General features: G+C 39.3%; 7 protein-coding genes across 7 annotated transcripts; 2 read left to right on the top strand and 5 right to left on the bottom strand.

Annotated features, from left to right (window-relative positions):
• Positions 1-248: 248 nt before the first annotated feature.
• V1514DRAFT_324646 (uncharacterized protein) lies at positions 249-1744 on the bottom strand. Its single transcript, XM_066926466.1, has 3 exons — positions 993-1744; positions 829-923; positions 249-768 (listed from the first exon to the last, which is right to left on the bottom strand). Exons 1-3 carry the CDS (start codon positions 1247-1249, stop codon positions 389-391), a joined length of 732 nt encoding a protein of 243 aa, XP_066785740.1. The 5' UTR covers positions 1250-1744; the 3' UTR covers positions 249-388.
• Positions 1643-2704, top strand: V1514DRAFT_324644 (heat shock protein 9/12-domain-containing protein). The gene is made up of 3 exons (XM_066926465.1): positions 1643-1998; positions 2087-2132; positions 2197-2704. Exons 2-3 carry the CDS (start codon positions 2123-2125, stop codon positions 2601-2603), a joined length of 417 nt encoding a protein of 138 aa, XP_066785739.1. The 5' UTR covers positions 1643-1998; positions 2087-2122; the 3' UTR covers positions 2604-2704.
• V1514DRAFT_324641 (uncharacterized protein) lies at positions 2632-4735 on the bottom strand. The gene is made up of 2 exons (XM_066926464.1): positions 3987-4735; positions 2632-3938 (listed from the first exon to the last, which is right to left on the bottom strand). Exons 1-2 carry the CDS (start codon positions 4436-4438, stop codon positions 2735-2737), a joined length of 1656 nt encoding a protein of 551 aa, XP_066785738.1. The 5' UTR covers positions 4439-4735; the 3' UTR covers positions 2632-2734.
• An 805-nt stretch (positions 4736-5540) lies between these two features.
• On the bottom strand, positions 5541-6507 carry V1514DRAFT_324638 (uncharacterized protein; the record flags this gene model as incomplete). Its single annotated transcript, XM_066926463.1, has 1 exon — positions 5541-6507. Exon 1 carries the CDS (start codon positions 6255-6257, stop codon positions 5541-5543), a length of 717 nt encoding a protein of 238 aa, XP_066785737.1. The 5' UTR covers positions 6258-6507.
• V1514DRAFT_324637 (uncharacterized protein) lies at positions 6508-7890 on the bottom strand. The gene is made up of 2 exons (XM_066926462.1): positions 7359-7890; positions 6508-7275 (listed from the first exon to the last, which is right to left on the bottom strand). Exons 1-2 carry the CDS (start codon positions 7752-7754, stop codon positions 6748-6750), a joined length of 924 nt encoding a protein of 307 aa, XP_066785736.1. The 5' UTR covers positions 7755-7890; the 3' UTR covers positions 6508-6747.
• A 200-nt stretch (positions 7891-8090) lies between these two features.
• On the top strand, positions 8091-18266 carry V1514DRAFT_301676 (uncharacterized protein). Its single transcript, XM_066925549.1, has 9 exons — positions 8091-9963; positions 10008-10932; positions 10978-11094; positions 11147-11873; positions 11926-11990; positions 12037-12131; positions 12177-12389; positions 12439-17965; positions 18027-18266. The coding sequence occupies exons 1-9, from the start codon at positions 8227-8229 to the stop codon at positions 18059-18061; spliced, it is 9441 nt and encodes a 3146-aa protein (XP_066785735.1). The 5' UTR covers positions 8091-8226; the 3' UTR covers positions 18062-18266.
• Positions 18205-21736, bottom strand: V1514DRAFT_301672 (uncharacterized protein). Its single transcript, XM_066925548.1, has 4 exons — positions 21677-21736; positions 21351-21615; positions 21234-21293; positions 18205-21177 (listed from the first exon to the last, which is right to left on the bottom strand). The coding sequence occupies exons 1-4, from the start codon at positions 21685-21687 to the stop codon at positions 18406-18408; spliced, it is 3108 nt and encodes a 1035-aa protein (XP_066785734.1). The 5' UTR covers positions 21688-21736; the 3' UTR covers positions 18205-18405.
• Positions 21737-21828: the final 92 nt, after the last annotated feature.

The following is a 21828-nucleotide window of genomic DNA, read 5'->3' as shown; positions in this document are numbered from 1 at the left end:
TTGCAAGCGCGATTTTATTATACTGCTACTTGTTTTAACGGGGCCATTTGTATCCATTAAATGTTTGCTGGTATGGGCTGTAATGGCAATACACGTATTTAACGGAATCAATTCGTTTGCTTCTTGCAAGTTCTTGCGGTATTTTAAGATTTTGAAGAAAAGCGAGTCATTTAGAGGAATCGTAGAGCATAGAATCAAACAGCACGTTACAAGACACTAATCAGACTACCGGCATACTTGAACACGCATTCGAGTTATCTTCTACTAGTATTTATTGATATAAAACTATTTCTTCACGACATTTAGCAATATTTGCAAGGATTTATGACATGTTCCAGATCTTGCCAATTCAATTGATCATACGGAAATTTATAACATTTTTCAACTCTCATTGATGCGGTATCTTTCTCTCACTGTGTAATTGTGAATCAGGTGCTTCCAAACTGTTCTCCGAATGTGTACTTAATTTGCCAACAAGCGTGGTATCACTTTGCATCGTAATGATTTCTTGACATGGTTCAAACCTCCTACGGGTGCTTGTACGAGAAATTACCGAATTGAAAGAAGACTTTTTTGTATAATTTTTGTGAACTCTAGCCGCTCGAGACCGATGAAGGTCGTAAGGAGGAAAAGAAAGATTGGGAAGGCTTGGTGTAAATAATTTCTTCGTCATTACCTCGACTTGATGAAGACATGCTTGAATCATTTCGTTTTGTCTATCCGGTAAAGCGCCATTACATTGAATTTGACTTGCTATTTCTGAATTTGCTAAAAAAAAGAAAACAATATGTCAGGAAAGTTGATATCACGAATCCTATGACGCCGTACTCGATTGCTCTGGGTAAAATGCTCGCTCTGAGCAAGGAATAATTCGAGATGCACGGACACAGTCAACAATCCATAACGGGTTAATTGGGATAATTCTAATAAAAGCTTTTAGAAACAATTTTGTGCCCATCGAAAAAAAAAAAAAAAAAAAAAAAGCTTCTTACCGAGAATCAACATGGGAAAGTCCAACCCATTGGCGTTCGTCAGCAAACACGTACGCGATCTTATTCAACAGATCCGATACAGATTTAGCCCTTGATCTCTTAGATGAAGCCATTGCATGTTCGAAAAGGTAGGGAGCAGTTACGACCTGGCCGCCGTGCTGTTTCCACAAACGTTCATAAATAAGATTGTTTAATGATGGCATAAACACGGCAAGTTTATTACCGAATATCGATGACGAGTCAACATTTTGATTCATTGTACGATCGTAGACTAAACCCACTTCGAATTTTGTTAAAAATATCGGTGGTATATTATAATGTCATCATCTATTGTTATGATCACATAGAATTAGACAAGAGAATTTTTTTGAAAGGCCCCAATGACTTATTTAGCAACGACTTTAGTAGTTATATCAATATCACGATATCACTATATCACTATATCACGCACTATGCAATGAATCCAACAAGTGATACCTGACAATGTGTAAATAAACATTTGCTGGCATGGCTAGATTCGTCTTACGTATTTCAGCGTGGAACGATCGTGCCAGATCAGCACAAAAGACTACAAGTAACTGTGATAATGGAACGTCCGGAACCTCATCACGTCATCATTTGAAACACAGATTCAGTCTTTATTTACGCTATTTGGATTTTGTGTGACCAGCAATGACGTTCCTAAAAACGTCACGTCAAGCCGACGCAAAAACATCATTTTTCAGTTTGATGGTGAAAATTATAGAATCTGTTGCCGATCTAAACCAAAAAAAGAGGCGTATGACGACGATCATCGCGGTCGGTGTACCTCTCTCATGAGTGAATGCGGTAATCCCCTGAAACCTTCCTTGCACGCAGTACAGGCTCGGGCAGATTTACCAACATTGCTTGCTTCTGTTCCCCACCTCATAATATCATCATCGGTCTTCACTTGAGCTCATGTGGCTTGTTCCGCAACGTTTGCCGATACAAATAATATAAATACCATTCTGATACCCCCAGTTCAGTATGAAAATCAATCCATTCTCACCTCGTCAACTTTCTTGCCTTTTTCGTTTACACAACGAATAACATTTTATTTATTCACAATTCAGGTCTTTAAAAGAACTTATACTCGATCAGCTTTTAGAATGTCCGACAGTATGTTTGACCTGAGGTCTGGAGAAATTTTTAGATGATTTTTAATTATTAATACATGTTTTAGTTGGAAGAAAGAATCTCTCTGACAAGGTCTCTGAGGCAGCTACTCCAGAATCTCAGAAGTCATACGCTCAAAAGGCCAAAGAAACTGTTACCGATACCTACGATCGGGTTGCCCGCGATATTCAACCTGAAGAGAGCAAGTCCACGTCGCAGTCTGTGGGTGACACTCTCTCGGGCAAGAAGGACGATGCGGAACAACATAAGGCTTCCTTCGCTGATTCAGCCAGGGAGTACGCGCGTTCTGCTGAAGAGTCGTTTGCAAACAAGAGGGATGAGGCAGAGCAGCACAGGGCTTCCTTTGTTGATTCTGCAAAGGAGTATGCTGCGTCTGCTCAAAAGTCAGCTAGTGAGGCTTTGCATAACGCATCCGACTACCTTGCTGGCAAGCATGACGACACAAAGAAGTAGTAAATTACTTTTACGATAAATCAATAGTTGTTCTATCATGCATAGTTCATTTTGTATCCGTTAAGAATATTAAATAAATTCATTTGAGAATCAAAAAAAAATTAATCTAAAATAAAATGTGGTGTGAATAATCATAACACCCATACCTGTGGCCTAAATATCACGAATCGGGCATTGTCCTTTATTTTTTCCACACTCACAAAGCCACATAGTGAAACCTTGGATCCGTTGACTGGCGGGTCCGTTTCGTCATCAACAGACATATATTCTGGATTGAAAACCTCGCCTGGATTGTAATACTTGACAATAATATTTCTAGTCTCAAGGCTCATAGAAGCAAGTAATTTTAGTATCTCATCCACCACAAGAATCAAGTCTTCCGGGAAAGAACTAATTCGTTTGGTCAAAGGATCAAGTAACTTGGGATCCCAAAATCTAGAAAATCTATTTGCAAACGATTCCAACACTGCCGCTCGATGTCGGGCAAATGCTGGCAATGCTTCTAATGTTCCATATGAACCTTGCTGTCCGGTTACTTCCTCAGGGATCAAATTTTTCACAGTGTTTTGACGCCAAATTGCAACTTCACGGGGATTACGTTGCCCAAACGACTTGTCAATTTTTTTTAGTGTGACAGAGGTTTCTATGTCTAACGCTGGATGCAAGTAAACATCAAATATATCCTCTGCGATCCATTTGGCCAGTAATGCCCTTCTTAATGGGATTGTTTTAACATTCTTGACGCTGCTTATCCATTCAGGCAAGGAAACCCAATTTTCACGATACTTGTAAGCAATGCTTTTGAGAGATCCATTGATATTTTCAAACGCTGCAACGTATACTGAATCATCTTGTAGCGTCCGGTTCCTATCAATTGATTGGTGAGCCAATGATGACTCTAAATTGTCTGCTCTCTTCTTTTGAGTTTCGATTTCAATCTTTGATGATTCCAGATTTCGTTTGGTTTCTTCAAGCTCTTTCTTCACCTTTCTCAATTGTTCATATCGACCCTTTAAACCATGATATTGAAAGGCAATGTATCCATACCACTGTGCAATTTCAGGTGCTCGTTCCAATAAGTCCTCATAGTATGGTTGATCACCGCTAGGTTTTGATATCTCGTTCGGCGAATAACGCTTGCCAGCCTTTGTCTTCGCAGTCTTTCCATCTCTTTCTGATGCAGAAGGTAGCTCATCTGATTGCTGGTGTTTTGACTGTGACTTTTGTGACTTTTGTGACTTTTTGTCATCTTCCTCTTCTCGTGACGGTCGTACAAGCTTGTTATGTTGTTGAATATCTGCTAATGACGTGGCATGAGGCTTTAAATCAGTTTCGCTGCAACAGTTAGCATCTCTATCAATGAAACAGTAAAATGATACCAACCTGTAACCATCAATGCTACTCGTCCTCTTTGCTTTCGAATCACTCGAAACTATAGCAGAGGTAGCAGAATTAGTAGTTGAAGAAGGAAAAGAAGAAACTCGTGGTGTTTGAATAGAGCTTGGGATTGCTTGTCGTAAAGATATCTCATTCACTTCCTTTGTGGAAGCAGTATTGCGATTATTGTAATGTGAATTGCTTTGGCGTGAGACCCATGAATTTTTTAAACTCATGGTACCTGAACGTGATAATGCTTTATTCTGAAGTTGAGATCGTGCTTGAATGTCACTCAAATCACTGCTCTCCGGCTGAGATTTAATCTCATGATTGTCGTCCAGTTTAGGGGTCGAGATTTGTTTGACTGTAGTAGAAGTTTCTATAGGAGAAGACCGAGTTTGCCTTTGAGACTTGAATGCCGAAAATAGCCCCTTTGAAGACTTCTGTTTATCACCCATTTAATAAAATCAACACCAATGCTTAAACATGTAAAAAAAAATGAACACCAATCTCGGTATCGGGGAGTAAACCAAACAGATCGGGAAACGGCAGGGCGGTAACCGGCACCAAAGTAAATCACGATGATTATATGTACGCTTGTAAAACTGTTATAAGAACTTGGATACGATAAAATTAGGCATCGCACTTCAATGATAGTGATCAAGTTCACTATCTGTTTTATTAAATTCTTTTTCGATAGTTAAAGAAAATTAAAAGAACTGTCAGGATTAATGAAGGTGAAGAAGGGTGCAAAAGGCATGCAGCTGTAAAGCTTGGTATCGACTATATATAGCTATTCGCTATTCTCGGACTAGTGGCGGAGTTCTACATTATTTCAATTCAAAATCGCCAACCATTCCATACAACGGTGTACCGAATAATATATATATATACATATACAAGATTGCTCGTCATTCTGAGACGAAGGACGTTTATTGCCTGCCTTTTATTTATTGAAAAGCGAAAGCGTTGCCAAGATACTATTTTAGCATCCTTTGTTCCTGAGTCTAGTGTAAAATCACCACTCTCTATATGGAACGCTAGTGATTAATTTGATGCCAGAAAAAAATTAACTGTATTAAATTAGATCAAGAATTAAGCTCATGGCATATTTATAATCTGCAGGTGTAAAGTTAAGGCCAGTTAAGAAAAAAAACACGATGGTGAAAAAAATTACCGTTGTATTGTCACTCTCGCATTATGCTTCAAATCAGGTTTCTATCCGTAGTGCTTCGGATGACAGGCAAGACATATAACAGATCAAAAAAGCAGCAGTAGTTGTTTCTGTCCTCTCATAATCACAACGGGTCAAATGGCAACGACTAAAACTAAAAAGGGTCAATTAGATACATCCACACAAAAAAATGATTGATAAATATTTCCAACAAATTTATTACAAAATTAATCTAAATGAGCTCCATAAATCACTCCAAAATATGCAATCCAACGACAACTGATGAGATAATGACCTCTCATACACACTGACGGTTCCTATCATACAATAGCCAATTGGGCTTAAGTCCAATAAACCAGCCCAATTTCTCCGATATATAAAATAATTTAATCCTGCTTTATAGACCTCTTGGACACCTGTCCTAATATAGATTCCACACTAACGTGATCTGGGAGATGAAAATATGCTTCTGCCACTTCAACAAAATCTAAAGACGCTTCACAAAGCTGTTGCGTGTCAATGCCTGTACTTTGAAGTACAGCATGTACTGTAAACATATTAATCGATGGATATTGGACTACCGAATCAGGCGCTATAAGACTCCTTCTTTTTCCAGCTGTTCCGTTACTTGATGAGCTTTTTTGCAATGGGCTCGCATTTGATGGATTGGCAAGTTTAATAGGTTGTGACGCTACTCTTCGAGTATTATTATTATTATTATTATTATTATTATTATTATTATTATTATTATTATAAAGACGAGAAAAGTCGTTAGCCTTTCCAGAAAAGTCTCTTTTTATATTTGTAGATGTGATTATTGGTTTGGACAGCGAAGTCGTGCTATTAACAGATGCGAGCATTTTAGGACGACGAAATCCGGGTGAACTAGGTGCTGGCAATGGTTCAGGCGACGAAGGTTCTGACAACATAATATGTGAAGAAGAAGAAGAAGAAGAAGAAGAAGAAGAAGAAGAAGCTGAAATAAATGAAGTGAATGAGTATGAATGTGCATGCTCTCGAGTAGATTTAGAAAGAGTGGGTCTCGTTTGCTGATGGATAAGCGAAATAGCTGACTTTGATGGAGGCGGCGAGGGAGTAGACATTGTAGACGGGAAATATTAATGCGTTCTAAAACTCTTGTTGAAATAAATTATGCCAAATCATTAGCAAGAGATGAATTCATGATACATTGAAATTTTGAAATTTCTCATCTGTTCAAGGTTGCAGAATTTAATGACTTGGTGAAGATGAATTCTCAAATAAATAAATGACGCGATATGACAACCGCGTTTGTCAAAAATGCAGCTTTATATATGGTACGTATACTTACTATATATCAAGACATGTTCTATGATGAATAGTCGTAAATAATTCGTAATTAAAACTATAAAAGTCATAACATAATTAAACCATGACAGTATTATCTAAAAACCTCGCGCCCAACTCCTCAATATATCACCACCACCATTAACCAGGGCCAAACAAAAAAAAAAAACACCAGAACTCTACAGAAAACAAACCACACTAACACACTTATGCAATGAACAAAGTATAAAATGCTGCAATATGAACACTAAACCAAACAAAAACTGATCATACAATGTTTTCGATGGTCTTGGTTGTACTACTTGACTTTATTGATGCCGCAGAATGAATATCATGAACCGAGCTCTTGGAGTTAGAATCTGATGGAATTAAAGAAGCCGTCTCTTGGTCATCATGATCCTTCTGCAAAACAGCGTCTTTATCCAACTCAACAACTTCGACATGCAGCTCATTAAATTTCTTATCTGCCAAGTACTTTTGCCTCCAATAGTACAGGTACTGAGCAAGAATTGCAAAATCGAGTAACGTCTGCACGGTTCCGCCGATTTTATAGTAATACTCTTGACCATCAATATAGTAAAACAGCGTCTTGACAAAATCACCAGACACCCAAGCAAATAACAAGGTGAATCGGAAACCCGAGAGTGAATGACGCGTGTAATTCAGAATTAATTGAGGCAGTGGTAATACCGCTTCGACTGCGACAGCTACTCGGGCAATCAATTCAAACCAAGTATCAAAGCTTCTGAGAAATAATTGCATAACGCCCACAAACGCCAAAAAAACAACAATGCACTGCCGTATTGGTTAGAGGCGCTGACAATCAAAAGATAGATAATCAAGTCACGTGACGTGATAAGATAAAGGATAAAACTTACAATATAAAATTTCCAGTCAGATTTCCATTGCCAAAAGTAGATTGGCCTTTTGAATGGAATGAAAACATCCTCCATGTTTTTGGTTCGCCTCCAAGCGGCCGGCATGTACATGAGTGCCATTTTAAGGTACAACAGTTGGACACCGAGCATTGATGCTGACTGTAAAAATATCGGTAGCTCTAGAGGGCGACCAAGCCAATAGTAAACTCGTAGCGACGATACCAATATCAGTAATCCACATGTGTCGAGAGCAAACCCTTCTGAAGACTTTCTGCGCCAGACATAGAACATCTGGTCAGCATATGAAGTTATTGGCGATACCGCCAGAAACGCGGCGATAATATAATTAAGGGGAATGCCGAGAATGACGACATCGGAAGTTGCGGATGATGACATGGTTGAATAAACGTAGGCTGGTAGCTGAATAGAAGTTCAAATTCGATTGCAGACCACGGATGTTGTATAGCATGAAACAAAATTCAAACGGGGAGGCAAGAGATATTTATTACTGTCATGCTTCGGTGAAAATTTCTGTCTACCAATAACGAGATGACCAAGCGCAATTGCTACATATAAAGTAGTCCGCCGTGATACCCGTTTTGAATTTTGGGTTTTGGGTTTGGGTTTGTGCGCACGTCACTGTGCATGTGCATGGTACACAAACCCCATGAACCGAGTAAGCAGTAAACCGAAACGAAACTGGTGAACCGGGCTCACTCGTCGTAGACGCATTCAACATCGAACACGAACACGCCTCGAGTGCAAGCAAGCAAGCCCATGGGTCATTGCAACATGCAGGCTTTGCCATTATAGTAGAAGCAAGGTTCAATTTTGAGTTTGAAATTATTGGAGATTGTTGCAGATCACCATGGACTCCAGCTCCGTGTTTGCGACAATTCCTCTTCGGTCGTCTCGATCGTTCAGCTGGATCTTTTTGGTTGAACTCATTGTTGTCGCAGTCGCCGTGATTTTTGTCTTGTTTTACTTCAACCGCGTCATTGGCACCATACTATCTCTTTCGTTGCGATGGTATACGTGGCATAAGTACCGAGTGTTTGTGGATGCCAGAGCAATACAGGTTTCCTTACTGGGCGGGCGCGTGTTCTTCAAGGATTTGAGATATATCGGGAGTAATGAAGCCGTGTTTGCAGTTCAAGGTCATTTCACTTGGAAATATTGGCTGTCTAGAACCAGGCAATCTGATATTCACACTACAGATTCAAAGAAACTAATCAACACGTCACTTTCGCCGCGGTTTCAACTGTATGTTGAAGGTTTGGAGTGGTTTGTTTACAACAGAATACCCGCATACGAAGAAGCACTGAAAACACATTCAGCTAGTACTCAATCTCAAACCTCATCAAGTCACACGTCAGATGATGAGGATGGCTATGGCAAAAACGAAAAAAATCTAAACAGCAATCACTTGGACAGTGATGAGACTGTTGATCTGAGCGATGACGGGTCGCCCAAAGTTAATGATTCTAATTCTGATCCGGCAACCGAGGTCGTGGTGGAAACACAATTGTCACATTTACTGAAATTACTACCCATCGAAGTCATTTGCAAAAAAGGTTCTATGGTTCTCGGCAATGTTCGAACTCCAACTATTATGATTTATTATTTCGAGTCAGCCACTGGAAGTGTTGACACTCATCGAAGTAGATCGACATTGGACAAATACAAAATGGTTTATGATTTTAAATTCAATCATCCAAATATTCAAATAAAAGCAAATATGGATTACAAGGAACCCACGGATCAATATGACAACGACAATAGGTTTGAAGCTGAAGTTGATCTCAATAAAATGTACAAACCTAGCAAATGGCAAAGCATTCTGGATATGCTGGCTGTTCTTATTGGTAGGTATGGACTTTCGTCCAATGCTAAATCTGGCCAGTCTAACACCATCCTTGGTGATTCACGCTGGCACGGACTTCCTAGATATACGAATGGAGACGAACAAAAAGAGCTAGGAGATGAAGACGATCATGTTGAAGAATATGCTAAAGTCACTTCTGTTTTTGATGCCGTTCAAGCTCAGATAAAATTCTACTATGATGTAGCAGGAAATGTTCCGCAGCAACCACGACCTTTAAGTAATACAAAAGAAGATGATCAACTTGATATTGGTAACGGCGGGCCGCCTCCTGAGTTTGGAGTTGATTTAACTTTTAATGGGGCAACTATCCAGTATGGCCCTTGGGCTGACAGGCAAAGAATTTTGTTGCATTCCATGTTTGCTCCGTCTGCTTACAAAGACAGAATCCCGCAACCAAGATTAGTTATCGGAGAAGAAAGACAGTCTACCGAATTTAAGGTTTATATTGAGTTAGACAGCTCATGTCTTCTAAGAATACCGATACGTGAGCCTAGTCGAGATGTTGACTATAAGAAACTGAAAAAAGAATCTGGAAAGGCATCTGTTAGGTCGTTTGGCTGGGTTGAATTTAAGTTGGCACAACTTTCTACTATTACTGTCTCCGTTCAATTACTTCCATCAAAAAATGGTTGGTGTAATAAATTAGCATGTGATTTCAATATGTGTGAAATTAGATCAAGTATTAACCATGATCTTCTACTTACGGCTACATCTCATAAGGTAAATCAAGTTTTTTAAAATAATATGTATCTAATGTGAATTAGGTTTCAGCAGAATTGTCAGCGCCACTGGAATGGAATGGCTTGCAAACTTGGACTTTTAACAACATTTGTCACGGTTCAAAAATATTTTTATTGCGTGAACATGTGACAATTTTTTCAGATATGGTTTCAGATTTTGCTTATGGGCCAGCTGTGCAATATGCCGCTTTCATTCCGAGAAGATGTTTAATAAATCTTGAATTCGATGATTTTTCGCTATTTCTTAACGTTAATGATTCAAATATTATCAGCAATCCAACTGATTTTGATGACAATATTTTTCTAGATTTTAGCGGGCCAAAGCTAGATGTTAACATAGATATTCCAATGGATCAAATTATGCCAACTTTGAATGAGGTCAAATTTGATCTTAACGCACCAGTGTTGGACTTGTGCCTCCATGCGCCTCCGTGGAATACTTATGCTTGTTTTATACCTTCCAGCCAATTGGGAGGTATAAATTCATTTGAATTAACCGGAAGCTATACATATGTGGCTTCTTCAAAATCGGAATTGATTGATACACTCATAATTAGTATACATACTGAACAAATAGCTCTAATCACGTATGGGTTTTTGATTAGATATCTTATTATAATTCGTGAAAATTATTTTGGAGATCATGTGTTATTTAAGACTTTGGACGAATTTACAAAGGGCACAAATTATGACGGGCAGTGGAATAAGTACTCTGCATCAGATAGTGCGTCGTCGTTTGTATCAAGTTTTAGCCAAAATGAATCTATGGAAAAAATAAAACCGACAACAAATGTTTCAAATATAGAGACAGCCACAGATGTGCAAGTTAATTTTAGCTTAGGTCAGGGTACTTTGATTTTGCCCGTGAATATTTACTCTCCTTGCAATCACTTACGATTAGATTTGGATATGTTGGATGCAAATTTGCGATTTACAAATTACTATATGGGTAAGCGTCTTAAGATTGTTTAATTAATGATTACTAATAATTTAGATCTGCAAATGAATATAAGTCCTTTGCACGGTGAAGTGATGCATTTGCCTGTTGAAAAGGTTTTATCAGTTGGCAAAAAGCTCGTAAATAAATTGAATCCTCAGATTTTTATTGATGGTAAGTTAATTAATTGGTATTAAGTTCACCATGTCAAGCTTATCTACTCTAGGTTTTACGATTTTTGGCCACCGAATGTTTGGTCTTCCACCATCTGAGCCAACTTACATATGCAACTGGGACTTTGACATTGGCCTTCTCTTTGTTGAAGGTGACCCAACATTGGTCCAAGACATTTGCGGTGCAGTGATAGCTTTTTCATTCACCTTAGAAGACAAGGAGAACGCACTGATTGTTGAAGAACCACCATTGTATGATGTCACATTGTTTACTCTCAAGTTGCCCTCCATTCGACTTCTCATCCATACAGAAAGCGCAACGTTTGAATTTATGACCGATCAAATTTTTCTTTCATTTTCCGACTTGTGTAATTCTTCTTACTCGGCTAAGTTGTCGTTGAAGATTCCCAAAATAAACTTTTTATGTTTTGATAGATGGAGAGCTGAATCGAACAATCATACAAAGTCTGAATATCAAGCTTATATATACATTGAAACATCACTTTACTTGGCAAACTTTGATACGAAGAAAGACGCTGCTGAAAGAATAAAACTTCAACAAAATCATATTCGAAAGCATGATAGGCCATTTGGACGAGCTCAATTATTCCTTATATCGGATTACGATGATAATAGTTTGGTTGATGATGACTTAGCAACCGTTCCTGCTGTAATCCCAGTTCCTGCAATGCCATTGCCGCTCGTGTATAGCAAAGTTAATCAATGGAGCCAAGGTTATGGAATGTCGATGACGGCAAATTCAAGCGCCGTGTCTCTATCGTATGTTTGGCCTACACTTCTCATCGATATTAAAAAAACTTATTTTTTTTAGATCTGTGATTCATCATGATTTACGCCAGTTTTCCAATGAGAAGAATGTTGTTTTGACTTATTTGGGTATGTCGGCTGTTCTATAATAGGTTTCAAGCTGACGTTTAAACAGATCGATATGAACTTTTCTGCAAAAATGCTCTAAACGAAAATGAAGAATTTTCTAGTGAATTTTTACCTCCATTTTCATGCATAGCTGCTTTTAAGGTTTGTTTTAACGGTTTGATCACAAGTTCATTCTAATCAAGTTAGTTAATGGACCATGTCAAGAATGGATTTGAAAAAGATGTTTACGATAAAGATGAGAGTTCTCCAAGTAGTGAAATTCCGGGTTCCCAAGTCACTGGTGATAATGATACTCAGTATGATAGTTTTGTGATTGAATTACGGGACGGGATAAATGGTTTTGTATCACCAGTTGGTTTGGAAAAATTGTCTGAGGTTTTGGATGCTATTAGTAAGCCGGTAGGTCATAGTTAATTATATTTAAGGTATTTGCAAACTAACATTTTAGTCGACGGATAATATGATGGATGATCTTCAATTAGATATCATGGCCCGTCTCGAAAGTAACCTTCAAATTGTTCATAAAGTTACTAATTGGCGGCTTGTGGTGCCAGGTGTCCATATGAAATATGGCACCATCGTAAATCGTCTTTGTGACAACAGTTTAATCCCCGATAAAATACAATTCACCCATCACTTTGATTTAGAAGTGCGCAATTTATCTTTAAATATTAGGATGAACGACAAAAGCTTACATCCGCATGTTGAAGAATTACATCTTTTTCAAAGAAATCCTGTGAAGAGGGTCAGCAGTGTTTATGCAAGTTTATTTCAGGCATCTTTAGCATTAGTACGTGTCAACAAAGGCACGCACGATGACCAACCTCTGAAATTTAGCATGGAAAACTTTGAAGCCTGGAATCGTTCTAAAGTTACTAGCGTGGGCTCCCTTCGAGTTAAATCTGTTAGCTTGGTGTTTGAAAGCGAAAATTTGTGCTGGAGTATATCTACTCTCATTGATAACGCAGGTTTATTAAAGCCAGTTTCTAGAAAAATGTCGAAGATTGAAGATAGAAGGACTTTCAGAAGGAAAAACTTAATTTATTTAGTCGTGATTGCCAGCAGTGCAGACTATATTGCACATGATCCAGCATTTTTGACACGTCCAGCCTATGTTCTTCGATCTTCAAAGTCTCATATTCGAGCAAATGATAGCTGGAAGCTAATGTCCAGAATACGTCATATAATGAGGTCTTTACCTATTGCAGTGATCGATGGAATTAATAATGACTTATCGGTCGACGGACTTCATCCTCCTTTGGATGCTAAAGAACGGGTGATTCAAGGACTGAAGGATTGGAGAAGTTGGGAAATGCTTGACATATCTCAGAGTTTTATTTTGTCGCATGTATTTGACGGTGAACCTAAAGTTTTAACCCCAGCTGTTTCGATCGTACAATTTTTAGTTGAAATGGAAACCGCAACACTTTACCATGCAAATGGAACCGAACATGAAGATTACATTCAATTGTCTTATCCATCGTTTAGCATATCCTCAGATTTATCGACCACTTCGTTTGCTGTGGAAACAAAATCAGGATTGACACCGTTTTCGACATCAGAAACTGTCGAGCAACAACGCGGAGTGCGAAAAATAAATCACGTTTTTTGCTCATTTAGTTGTGAAGAGATTCGGTTGATTGTCAACTGGAATTTACTAAGCTTATACAAAAAAGTAGAAACTCTTTTGCAGGAAAAGGGTAAAGCGACAAGACAGCAGCCCTCAGTCTTGAAAACAGACTTTGTACAATCTTCAGATCAGTCAGCAATCATTGACTGCCATATTATTTTGTCAATTAAGTCATTCTTAACCGTCATGGCTAGTAAGAATTTGCAGATTATATCTTCTGGGCATAATATTGATTCGAGTCTTATTCTTTTCATAAGCGACAAAAATGATGAATATTTAATTAAAAATGCAAAGCCATCGTCATTATTGATAAGATCTGGTGCTCTAGAAATAGACTTGGTGAGTACGAGTGCGTTAGGCGAGCGCCAATTATTGACAACGGGCATTCAAGACTCAGAGGTCTCGTTCACGGTGGACTGTCTTGCAAAAATATCAGAAGTGAAGTCATCTATAAGGATAAACGAATTGATTTTTGATTTAATGGAAGATTCGGAAAAACTTTGTACTGATATGCGCGATTTCATCAATTATGAAATGACCGAGTTCGACAAAATGTTCTTATCTAAAGCAGATACCGAAATTGCTGCTACTACCAAATCTACGACAAGCCATAAGTTGCAGTCTTTGACAACAGTCTCAAATTTGCGGTCTCCCATTAAAGTAGACATATCAGTGGATTTACGAAGCTATCGACTGAACTTGGTGTTATTGCCATCGCTGATGTATTTTATTCATGGACGCTCAGTTCAAATTATCTCAACCCCTGTAATAAATCAAATACGGGCATTAATGTTTGAAGCTGGTGAGCAAGTTCATGAGTTTAAACGACGTTCAAGAGGTAGAGAATCAGCTATCACTGCCATTGATTTTCCTAAAATATCTGCAATTGTTCGAATTGAAGACATGGATCATGCCACTCGTTTGATGGACGCTAGAATTAATGTTCATGCAATGAGTTTCGATGCATTTTCATTTCCAGATCTAGCCAGGGCATTAGCAGGTGATGTTACAAAATCCGAAGTTAAGCGTGCCAAAGTCGAGTGGCTGTCAACCGTGCAGCTTTTTGATTCACATTTCTCGAAAGCTTCGGTAAGAACTGGAGCTAATTTGAAGAATTTTACGTTTCATGGCTCCTTGTTCATTAGTTCAGTGACTCTTAAATTAGAATCTGGTGATTCACATATGATCATATCAGTTTCAAAAATCAAGAGCGAGGGTACGTTATCATTATTGCACAAGCAACAGAAACGAAGTTTGTTTGGCTCTTTGCCATCTATTAGCATGGTGGTCAGGAATAAGAGATTTAGAGGTGACGAATTTACGGTTTTATCTACCGACCTGCTGTTCTCCATAAAACATGACATGAATGGGGCTAAATCTAGTAATCGGTCTTCTTTTACAGTAAAGAGTAAACACTGCCGAATGCAACTTTCTCCACTTAGCTCAACTCTCATTGTTGACATTTTAAGTAAGTTCGAGGAGCAGGTTACTAGTATTGAACTTCCAGAGGAGCTTCTTCATTTTAGATATAAACACAAAGAATTAATGGCTTCGGACAGTGATGAAAAATTGGATAAAACGAACGCGTTGGTTTCTTTTTTTAAATCGCTATTACGTGTTCAATTTAAAAAATTGTCATTCGGTTGGATATCTGACGAATTCGGTGACAATAGTACTAACGGAAACTTTGCAATAATTCTCAAGTTAGATAAGCTCAGTTTGAATTCAAAAGGTGAAAGCTCGATTCAGATTTCGATTCAACATTTTGTAACTTGGGTGGTACAAAAGTCTGAGCTGTACAAGCTTGATTCTAAAGCTTCTGGTTGTACTTCAATGATTTCTGAGATTGAAATTAAAGTGTCAATTATTGATATCAATTACAAAATAACACTGGGGCTTGGAATACGCAGCGAGGAAGTCATGATTACGCTTTATGCTTCTGCAGTAAATGTTATTAATGGTGTTATGCAATCAGCGTTAAAAACTGCTGACGTTGTTTCAGAGAAGAGAGAAGATTACAGAAGACGTGTTTCGCGGTCGAACATTGTTTCAAAGCCCATTATAGAAGAGGCTCATCCATTATTTTTCAATTCGGCGAATGTTAAGGCTCAATTTGCTGGCGCTACTATCGAGCTAATTGGCAGTACAAATGAAAAATATACCGAAGAGCCATTTTTTGCTAGGAGCAAAGCTTTTGTTTCGAAAGCTGAAGTTGAAGGAGCGAAGAAAAATGAGCCTACTACTGTGGTGGTTGCTACTCTTAGAGTACCAGGAGTTCATTTTCTTATGGATTATTTGGTTACAGCTTCTCGTGTTGCTACGCTTTCGGCAGAAATATTGATCGAGTCTTCGACCAACAAGTTATTTCCACGCGTTGTACCTGTTGTGATGGAGATGGTAAAGAGTTTTCAAGCAACTATTAGAGAGCCTAAGAATAATAAATCAGTGGAGTCGAAAGATGGAGATATGCCAAAGGAGCTTCCACCAATGACGTCTGATGCAATTAATGTACTGGAGAATCTAACATTTAATATTGGTCTAAGAGTTGCAAGACAAGAATTTACGCTGAGCTGTCATCCAATAGCAAGGGTTGCTGCTACGGCAGTCTATGACGAGTTTTATGTCACGGTTAACGCATTTCATCCTCCGTCGTCACCCCGGTATTTTTCTATGTCTGCACAACTATCAAATTTGCGGGCTTCATTACAGCATATATATTCACGTGAATCTAGTGGTCAGATAGTAATTAAAGATATGACGATCGGTGCTCTCAGTCATAAGAAATTGAGTCGTGAATCAGGCTTGTCATGTGTTGGTAGAGTGGCAGATGTTCAGATGGATTTAAATATGAAGCAAAGTCACGACCTATTACTTTTTCAAGATATTTGGTCGCCTAACATGATTTTAGAGGCGACTGATCCTCAAACGAGGGCAAATGATCGAGCAGAAATTCTTGTTGAAAGATATCACCGAGTTGCTTCTACAAATGCATTTCCTTGGAATGTGGATTTTGAGCTCCTGAATGTTAAAGGAAATGTCGATCTTGGTCAGGCTTTAGGAAAGCTTACATTCGGCTTAGATAAAATGTGGCTGGCTTCCAGGAAATCTTCTGACTGGGAGCAGATTCTTACTTTTGGGTTGGGGGACATTAACATTGATTGTAATGGACGGCTTGGAGGTCAACTGAATGTTTCTGATGTTAAGGTTCGTTCAGCAATTCGATGGCAGGTTCTCGATAATGGTCAGCCTGGTATCCCTCTTGTTCATCTTTCCGTTTGCATTGACGATATGAGTTCGAAGCTTTATTTTGATTACAAAATGTTTTTTATCTTTTCCATGACAGCCCTCCAAGCGACTTTATTCAATCAACGACAAGAATTACTTGAAAATCCTGATCGGCTTATTGGCATTGGCGATTGTGAGGCAGTCAAGCTTTATTTAACTGTTCTCGCACCATCAAATTTACTGGCAATTTTAAACGCGATTGAAAGACTTCAAGAAGAACGAGCTGTTTCCTACCAGGCTGTTTTGAGAGATTCAGATCGCTTTAAGGGATTTGAGCTTCAAAAAGAATCTGTGGTTGTATCAGATGCTCTTAAAGCGGGTAAGACAAGGAGTATAGGACTTCGAACCGAATTAGGTGTGTCGATTAGAACTGTCATCATAAATATATTTCCAAGTATGCTGTCAGATGCCGAAGTTTTGCGACTCGAAACTTCCAACGTGCAGGCACGGTTTGGCATTGATACGGAGAATAACAAGATCAGATCACGTTTAAAGTTATTGCTTGGACAGTTTTTGGTTGCCTTGTCCACTACCAAAAGTTTAAAAGATCATGATCTTAACGCTGTACCGATCCCAGTCTTTGTGCAAAACGCTAGCGAAGCCAAAGGTGGGATCATTATGCGAATCCCTGCTGTTTCAGTTTATATGAAGACATGGCAACCGGTGGATAATCAATCAACCGTGGAGTTTATATTTAAGAGTACGTTTGACGGCAGAGTTGAAGTTGGTTGGAATCTTGGTTCGATAAATTTTATTCGTGACATGTGGAATACGCACGTACGATCATTCCAGATGCGCAAAGTTGCAGCAGCAGACGGCAAATCTTTGGTTCCGCAACTTTTGGAATCTGAAGAATTGGAGAAGAGATTAAAAGATGTCAAACTTAGCAAAGATTTTACTTATATTCCTCTTGAATTACCAGTATTGCCAACCCCGCAATTGAGAGACATGGGTGAAGCGACTCCGCCGTTGGAATGGATTGGTCTAAACCGAGACCGATTCCCGGGCTTGACGCATCAATTTCTTATCACGGCCTTGCAAGAGATGTCACAAAGTGTTGGTATGTATTGCAACTTGTACGAAGACCAAAAAAAAAAAAAAGAGGTGGCTAATGAATTTAGAACTTGCGTACGACAAGGTCCTTGGAAAGGCATGAAACAGGCAATCTTAGGTTTTATTCTCCAAAAAATATTTATATAATGCAATTTTTTTTGTTTTACGACATTGGGGAATAACAGTTTCATTTCTGTCGGATCTTATTTAGGCGTGTTTGTTTTATAGATTTTTAATTTTTTTTTTGTATATATATAGTTTATTTATGCATAGTATCGGTTTGTAGCGCATGCGGAATATTTATTTATTATTTATTTTTATTTTTTATGAAAAACTAAACAAACCAGTCACTTTCTTGGTCCCATGACATTTGACAACAGCAATCGAATGACAAAAAACAAGGTCACACGCGCACACACAATGAAACTTAATACCCAACCAATATAATCATGGAATGCTGAATACGGCCTTCAAATTCTTAATTAATAACCATTCATCACGAGTGACATCATCCCTGTACGCTGGACTCTTGAGCGTGTCGATTGATTCTCTGCTGATTTCAGAGTATAAGCGATCGGTTTCGTCAACATGCCTTCCCCAAGTAGGTTGATTAGGCGGCGTATCTAAACGCATGGCAGCACCACCTTGAGCTTGACCCTTTTTCACAATATCAACACTCTTATGGTTAACCTCCAAAGACGCAACGCGGCCCAGGTTTAAGACCTGTCTCATTTGCGTGGCCGGATCGATGCGAACAACGGATATGGGCGTGCCAACCCGGACCGAACCTTCATCCACGTCCACGCCAATAATCATCGGATTGCGCTTGTTGATAACCTTGATGGTCGAAAGCACGCACGGGAAAACGGCTTGACCGGCAGTTTCTTTGCGCTTCTCCTCCAGAAGTTCTTTTTGGTAGTTAGTAAACGCATCAAACAAATGATAAATAATATCGGCGCTAAAAATTTTAACACCTTGTTGTTCAGCGTATTCCTCTGCTTCCTTATCAATCTTAACATCGAAACATAACATGATTGCAAACTCCTTAGCCTTTTCTAGCATGGTGGTAGCTTTCATAACATCACGTTTATAAACAGGTCCGATGGAAATTGACATTACTGGAATCTTCATCTGCTTCAAGAAATCTAGCAATGCTTCCAGGGATCCAAGTGTGGATGCTTGAACGCACACGCCCCTGCCTGTCTTGTCAACAGCGTTCTCTAAACTGGTCAAATCAGACATGACTTCGTCCATCAAATCTTCTTCATCATCATCGGGTCCAACAAGAAGCAATCTTGAACCGGCAATAGCCTTATCAAGATCATTGGCAGCAATCTTAACACCCAAAGCTGCCTTGACTTCCTTGTGATGAACATAAGCTGACTTGATGCGCAATTCTCGAAGTGGCTGAGGAGTAAGAAGGGCTCGAACATTGGTAGCTATTGGGCCATTCATACCACACAGCACGATTCGATCACCTTCTTTCAAAACACCATTCGATAAAACAACGTCAATTGTTGTTCCGAGACCTTCGATCACCTTGACTTCAAGAACCGTGCATTCTAATTCGGAAAGATACATAAGTTTATCAGACATTCTGGTCTGCGTCAAATCAACCAATAAACGTAAAAGATCTGGAACACCTTCACCAGTTACAGCAGAAGTTGGAACAAGTGATACGTTACGGGCGACATTTTTGTTCTTGTAGTAAACTTCGGAGTTCAAACCTTGCTCCGCAAGAGCCAGTTTTGTCTTTTGTAATCGATCTTCAAACTCATTTTGAACTGCCTTGCTCTGGCTCGCGAGCGAGTCCTGCACGCCATTGTTAGGTATCGGTTGCCACCCATACAAACGATCAATCTTGTTAAGAGCCACAATAAATGGCGTCTTTCGGGATCTCAAAAGTCGAATAGATTCCAATGTCTGTTGCTCCAAGCCGTGCATAATATCAATAACGAGAATGGCAATGTTACATAATGATGAACCGCGAGTTCTAAGATTTGTGAAAGATTCGTGACCAGGAGTATCAATAATGAGTAAACCAGGAATTTTGAAATCTAAATCTTCACTTCCCTTCAATACTGCGGTCTTCTGCTTGATGGCATCAATAGGAAAGTACGTTGCACCAATCTGTTGTGTGATACCACCGGCCTCGCCTTCCTGAACATTGGTCTGTCGTACCTTGTCCAAAAGCTTGGTCTTACCCGTATCAACGTGACCCAAAATACAGCAAATAGGCGATCGAAGGTCATCCTTAGACCTCGCAGCCAATGCAGCCTTATGCTTGTTAGATCTTCGCTGCAATGCCTCTATTCTTTTCTTTTCGGCTTCAGCCTTTAAACGTTCAGCTTCAGCCTTCTTTTCAGCCTTAATTTGCTCCTCTTCAAGACGAGCTTTCTCTGCAATAGCAGCTTCTTCTTGATCCCGTGAATTCTTGTCTCCATCGGATCCAGACGTTGCTTGAGTACTATCATCAGATGAAGCTTCGTTAGATTCATTATCAGAATCCAAAAGATGTTCCCAGGAATCGCCGTCTTGCTCTTCAGTCTTCTCATTATTGGATAGCTGGTTCTCCCACGAATCCGCAACGTCAGCATCAGGCTCATTATCTTCCTTAGCAGTTGTCTCATCCTTTACAGCTTGCTTTCCGCTATCCGAGATTGAAAGATTTGCAACAGAGTTTTCAAGCGATGCGGGCTGCTCCTTATCCTTGTCATCTTTCTTTCCCTTCTTTTTCCCATAAACAGGCTTCTTGGATTTTTTCGAAGCATTTTCGTCCAATCCAGCAACATACAAACCAGCGTCAATCATTTGTTGGGCACGTTTTTGTTGCAAGGCTTGCTGCTCCTTCTGCTTTTTTGTAAGTAGCTTGCCTTCACGTTTGAGCTCTTCTCGCTTTGCCTTTTCCTTTTCTTTCTTGCGAGCTTTTGCCTCCTCGCGTAACTGCTCCTCTTCTGCTGCTCTTCTTTCTTCCTCTTCAACTCTCCGACGTTCTTCTTCTTCGGCTTGTTTTTGCTTTTCAGCCGCAATTCTGTTAGCCTCGAGTTGCTTTTCTAAAGCAGCTAAAACAGCATTTTTCTTTTTAGGTTTTGCGTCTTTCTTTTTGGTCGATTCAGTCGATGGGGTCGGGATAGCAGCAGGTTCTTCCTTACCAGGCGTACTCTCAGACTTGGAAGTTTCTAAAACATCGGCGTTGCCACCAGCTTTCTTGCGTTCCGTCTACAAGCAAATTAGACGCTTGCAAAAGTAACCAAAAAAAATTTGTACCACAATACCTGTTGCTTCTTTCTCAACTTCTCCTTTTCCTTTTTCTCGCGTTCTTTTTCCTTCTTGGACTAAAACAAAAAAACAATTAGTCACGTCAAGGACATGTCATTGCCACAAAAAAATACCTTTATCTGAATAACTAGACCGTCTGCGTTTTCTTCATCGTCTTCGTTGGCCTTTGCCTGTGCAGCTTTGGAAGCAGATTTCTTGCCTTTTAAAGGAAAATCATCAAACTCATCCTCAGCTGACGCCGTGACAGGTTCTGCCGGTTCAACGGATGCTGGGGTATCATCAGCCGGCTCAGCAGTGGCAGCCTCAGCCTGAGCGACTGGTTGGTCTTCCTCATAAGCAGCGTCCCAGTAGTCGTCTTGCTTTTTTGATTTTTTATCCCTTGATAAAAAAGTCAGCCCAGTTTCAATTTAAACATACAAAATTCAGTTGATCAATATACTTTTTACCCATTTTATCGCATATAAATAATACTTAAGCGAACTCGACAAAAAAAATTTCGACGAACGTACGTGATCTGGAATCAATCATACACGCTGGGAGGATTTTTTTTTTTAATAAAACCCTAAGCCTGATGAAGGTCGGTTTAGTTAC

This window comes from Lipomyces japonicus (genome assembly GCF_038497905.1).
Source record: "Lipomyces japonicus strain CBS 7319 unplaced genomic scaffold V1514scaffold_3, whole genome shotgun sequence".
Lineage (NCBI taxonomy): Eukaryota > Fungi > Ascomycota > Lipomycetes > Lipomycetales > Lipomycetaceae > Lipomyces > Lipomyces japonicus.
The sequence above is the reverse complement of the archived record's forward strand: the minus strand, read 5'-3'. Positions and strand labels throughout refer to the sequence as shown.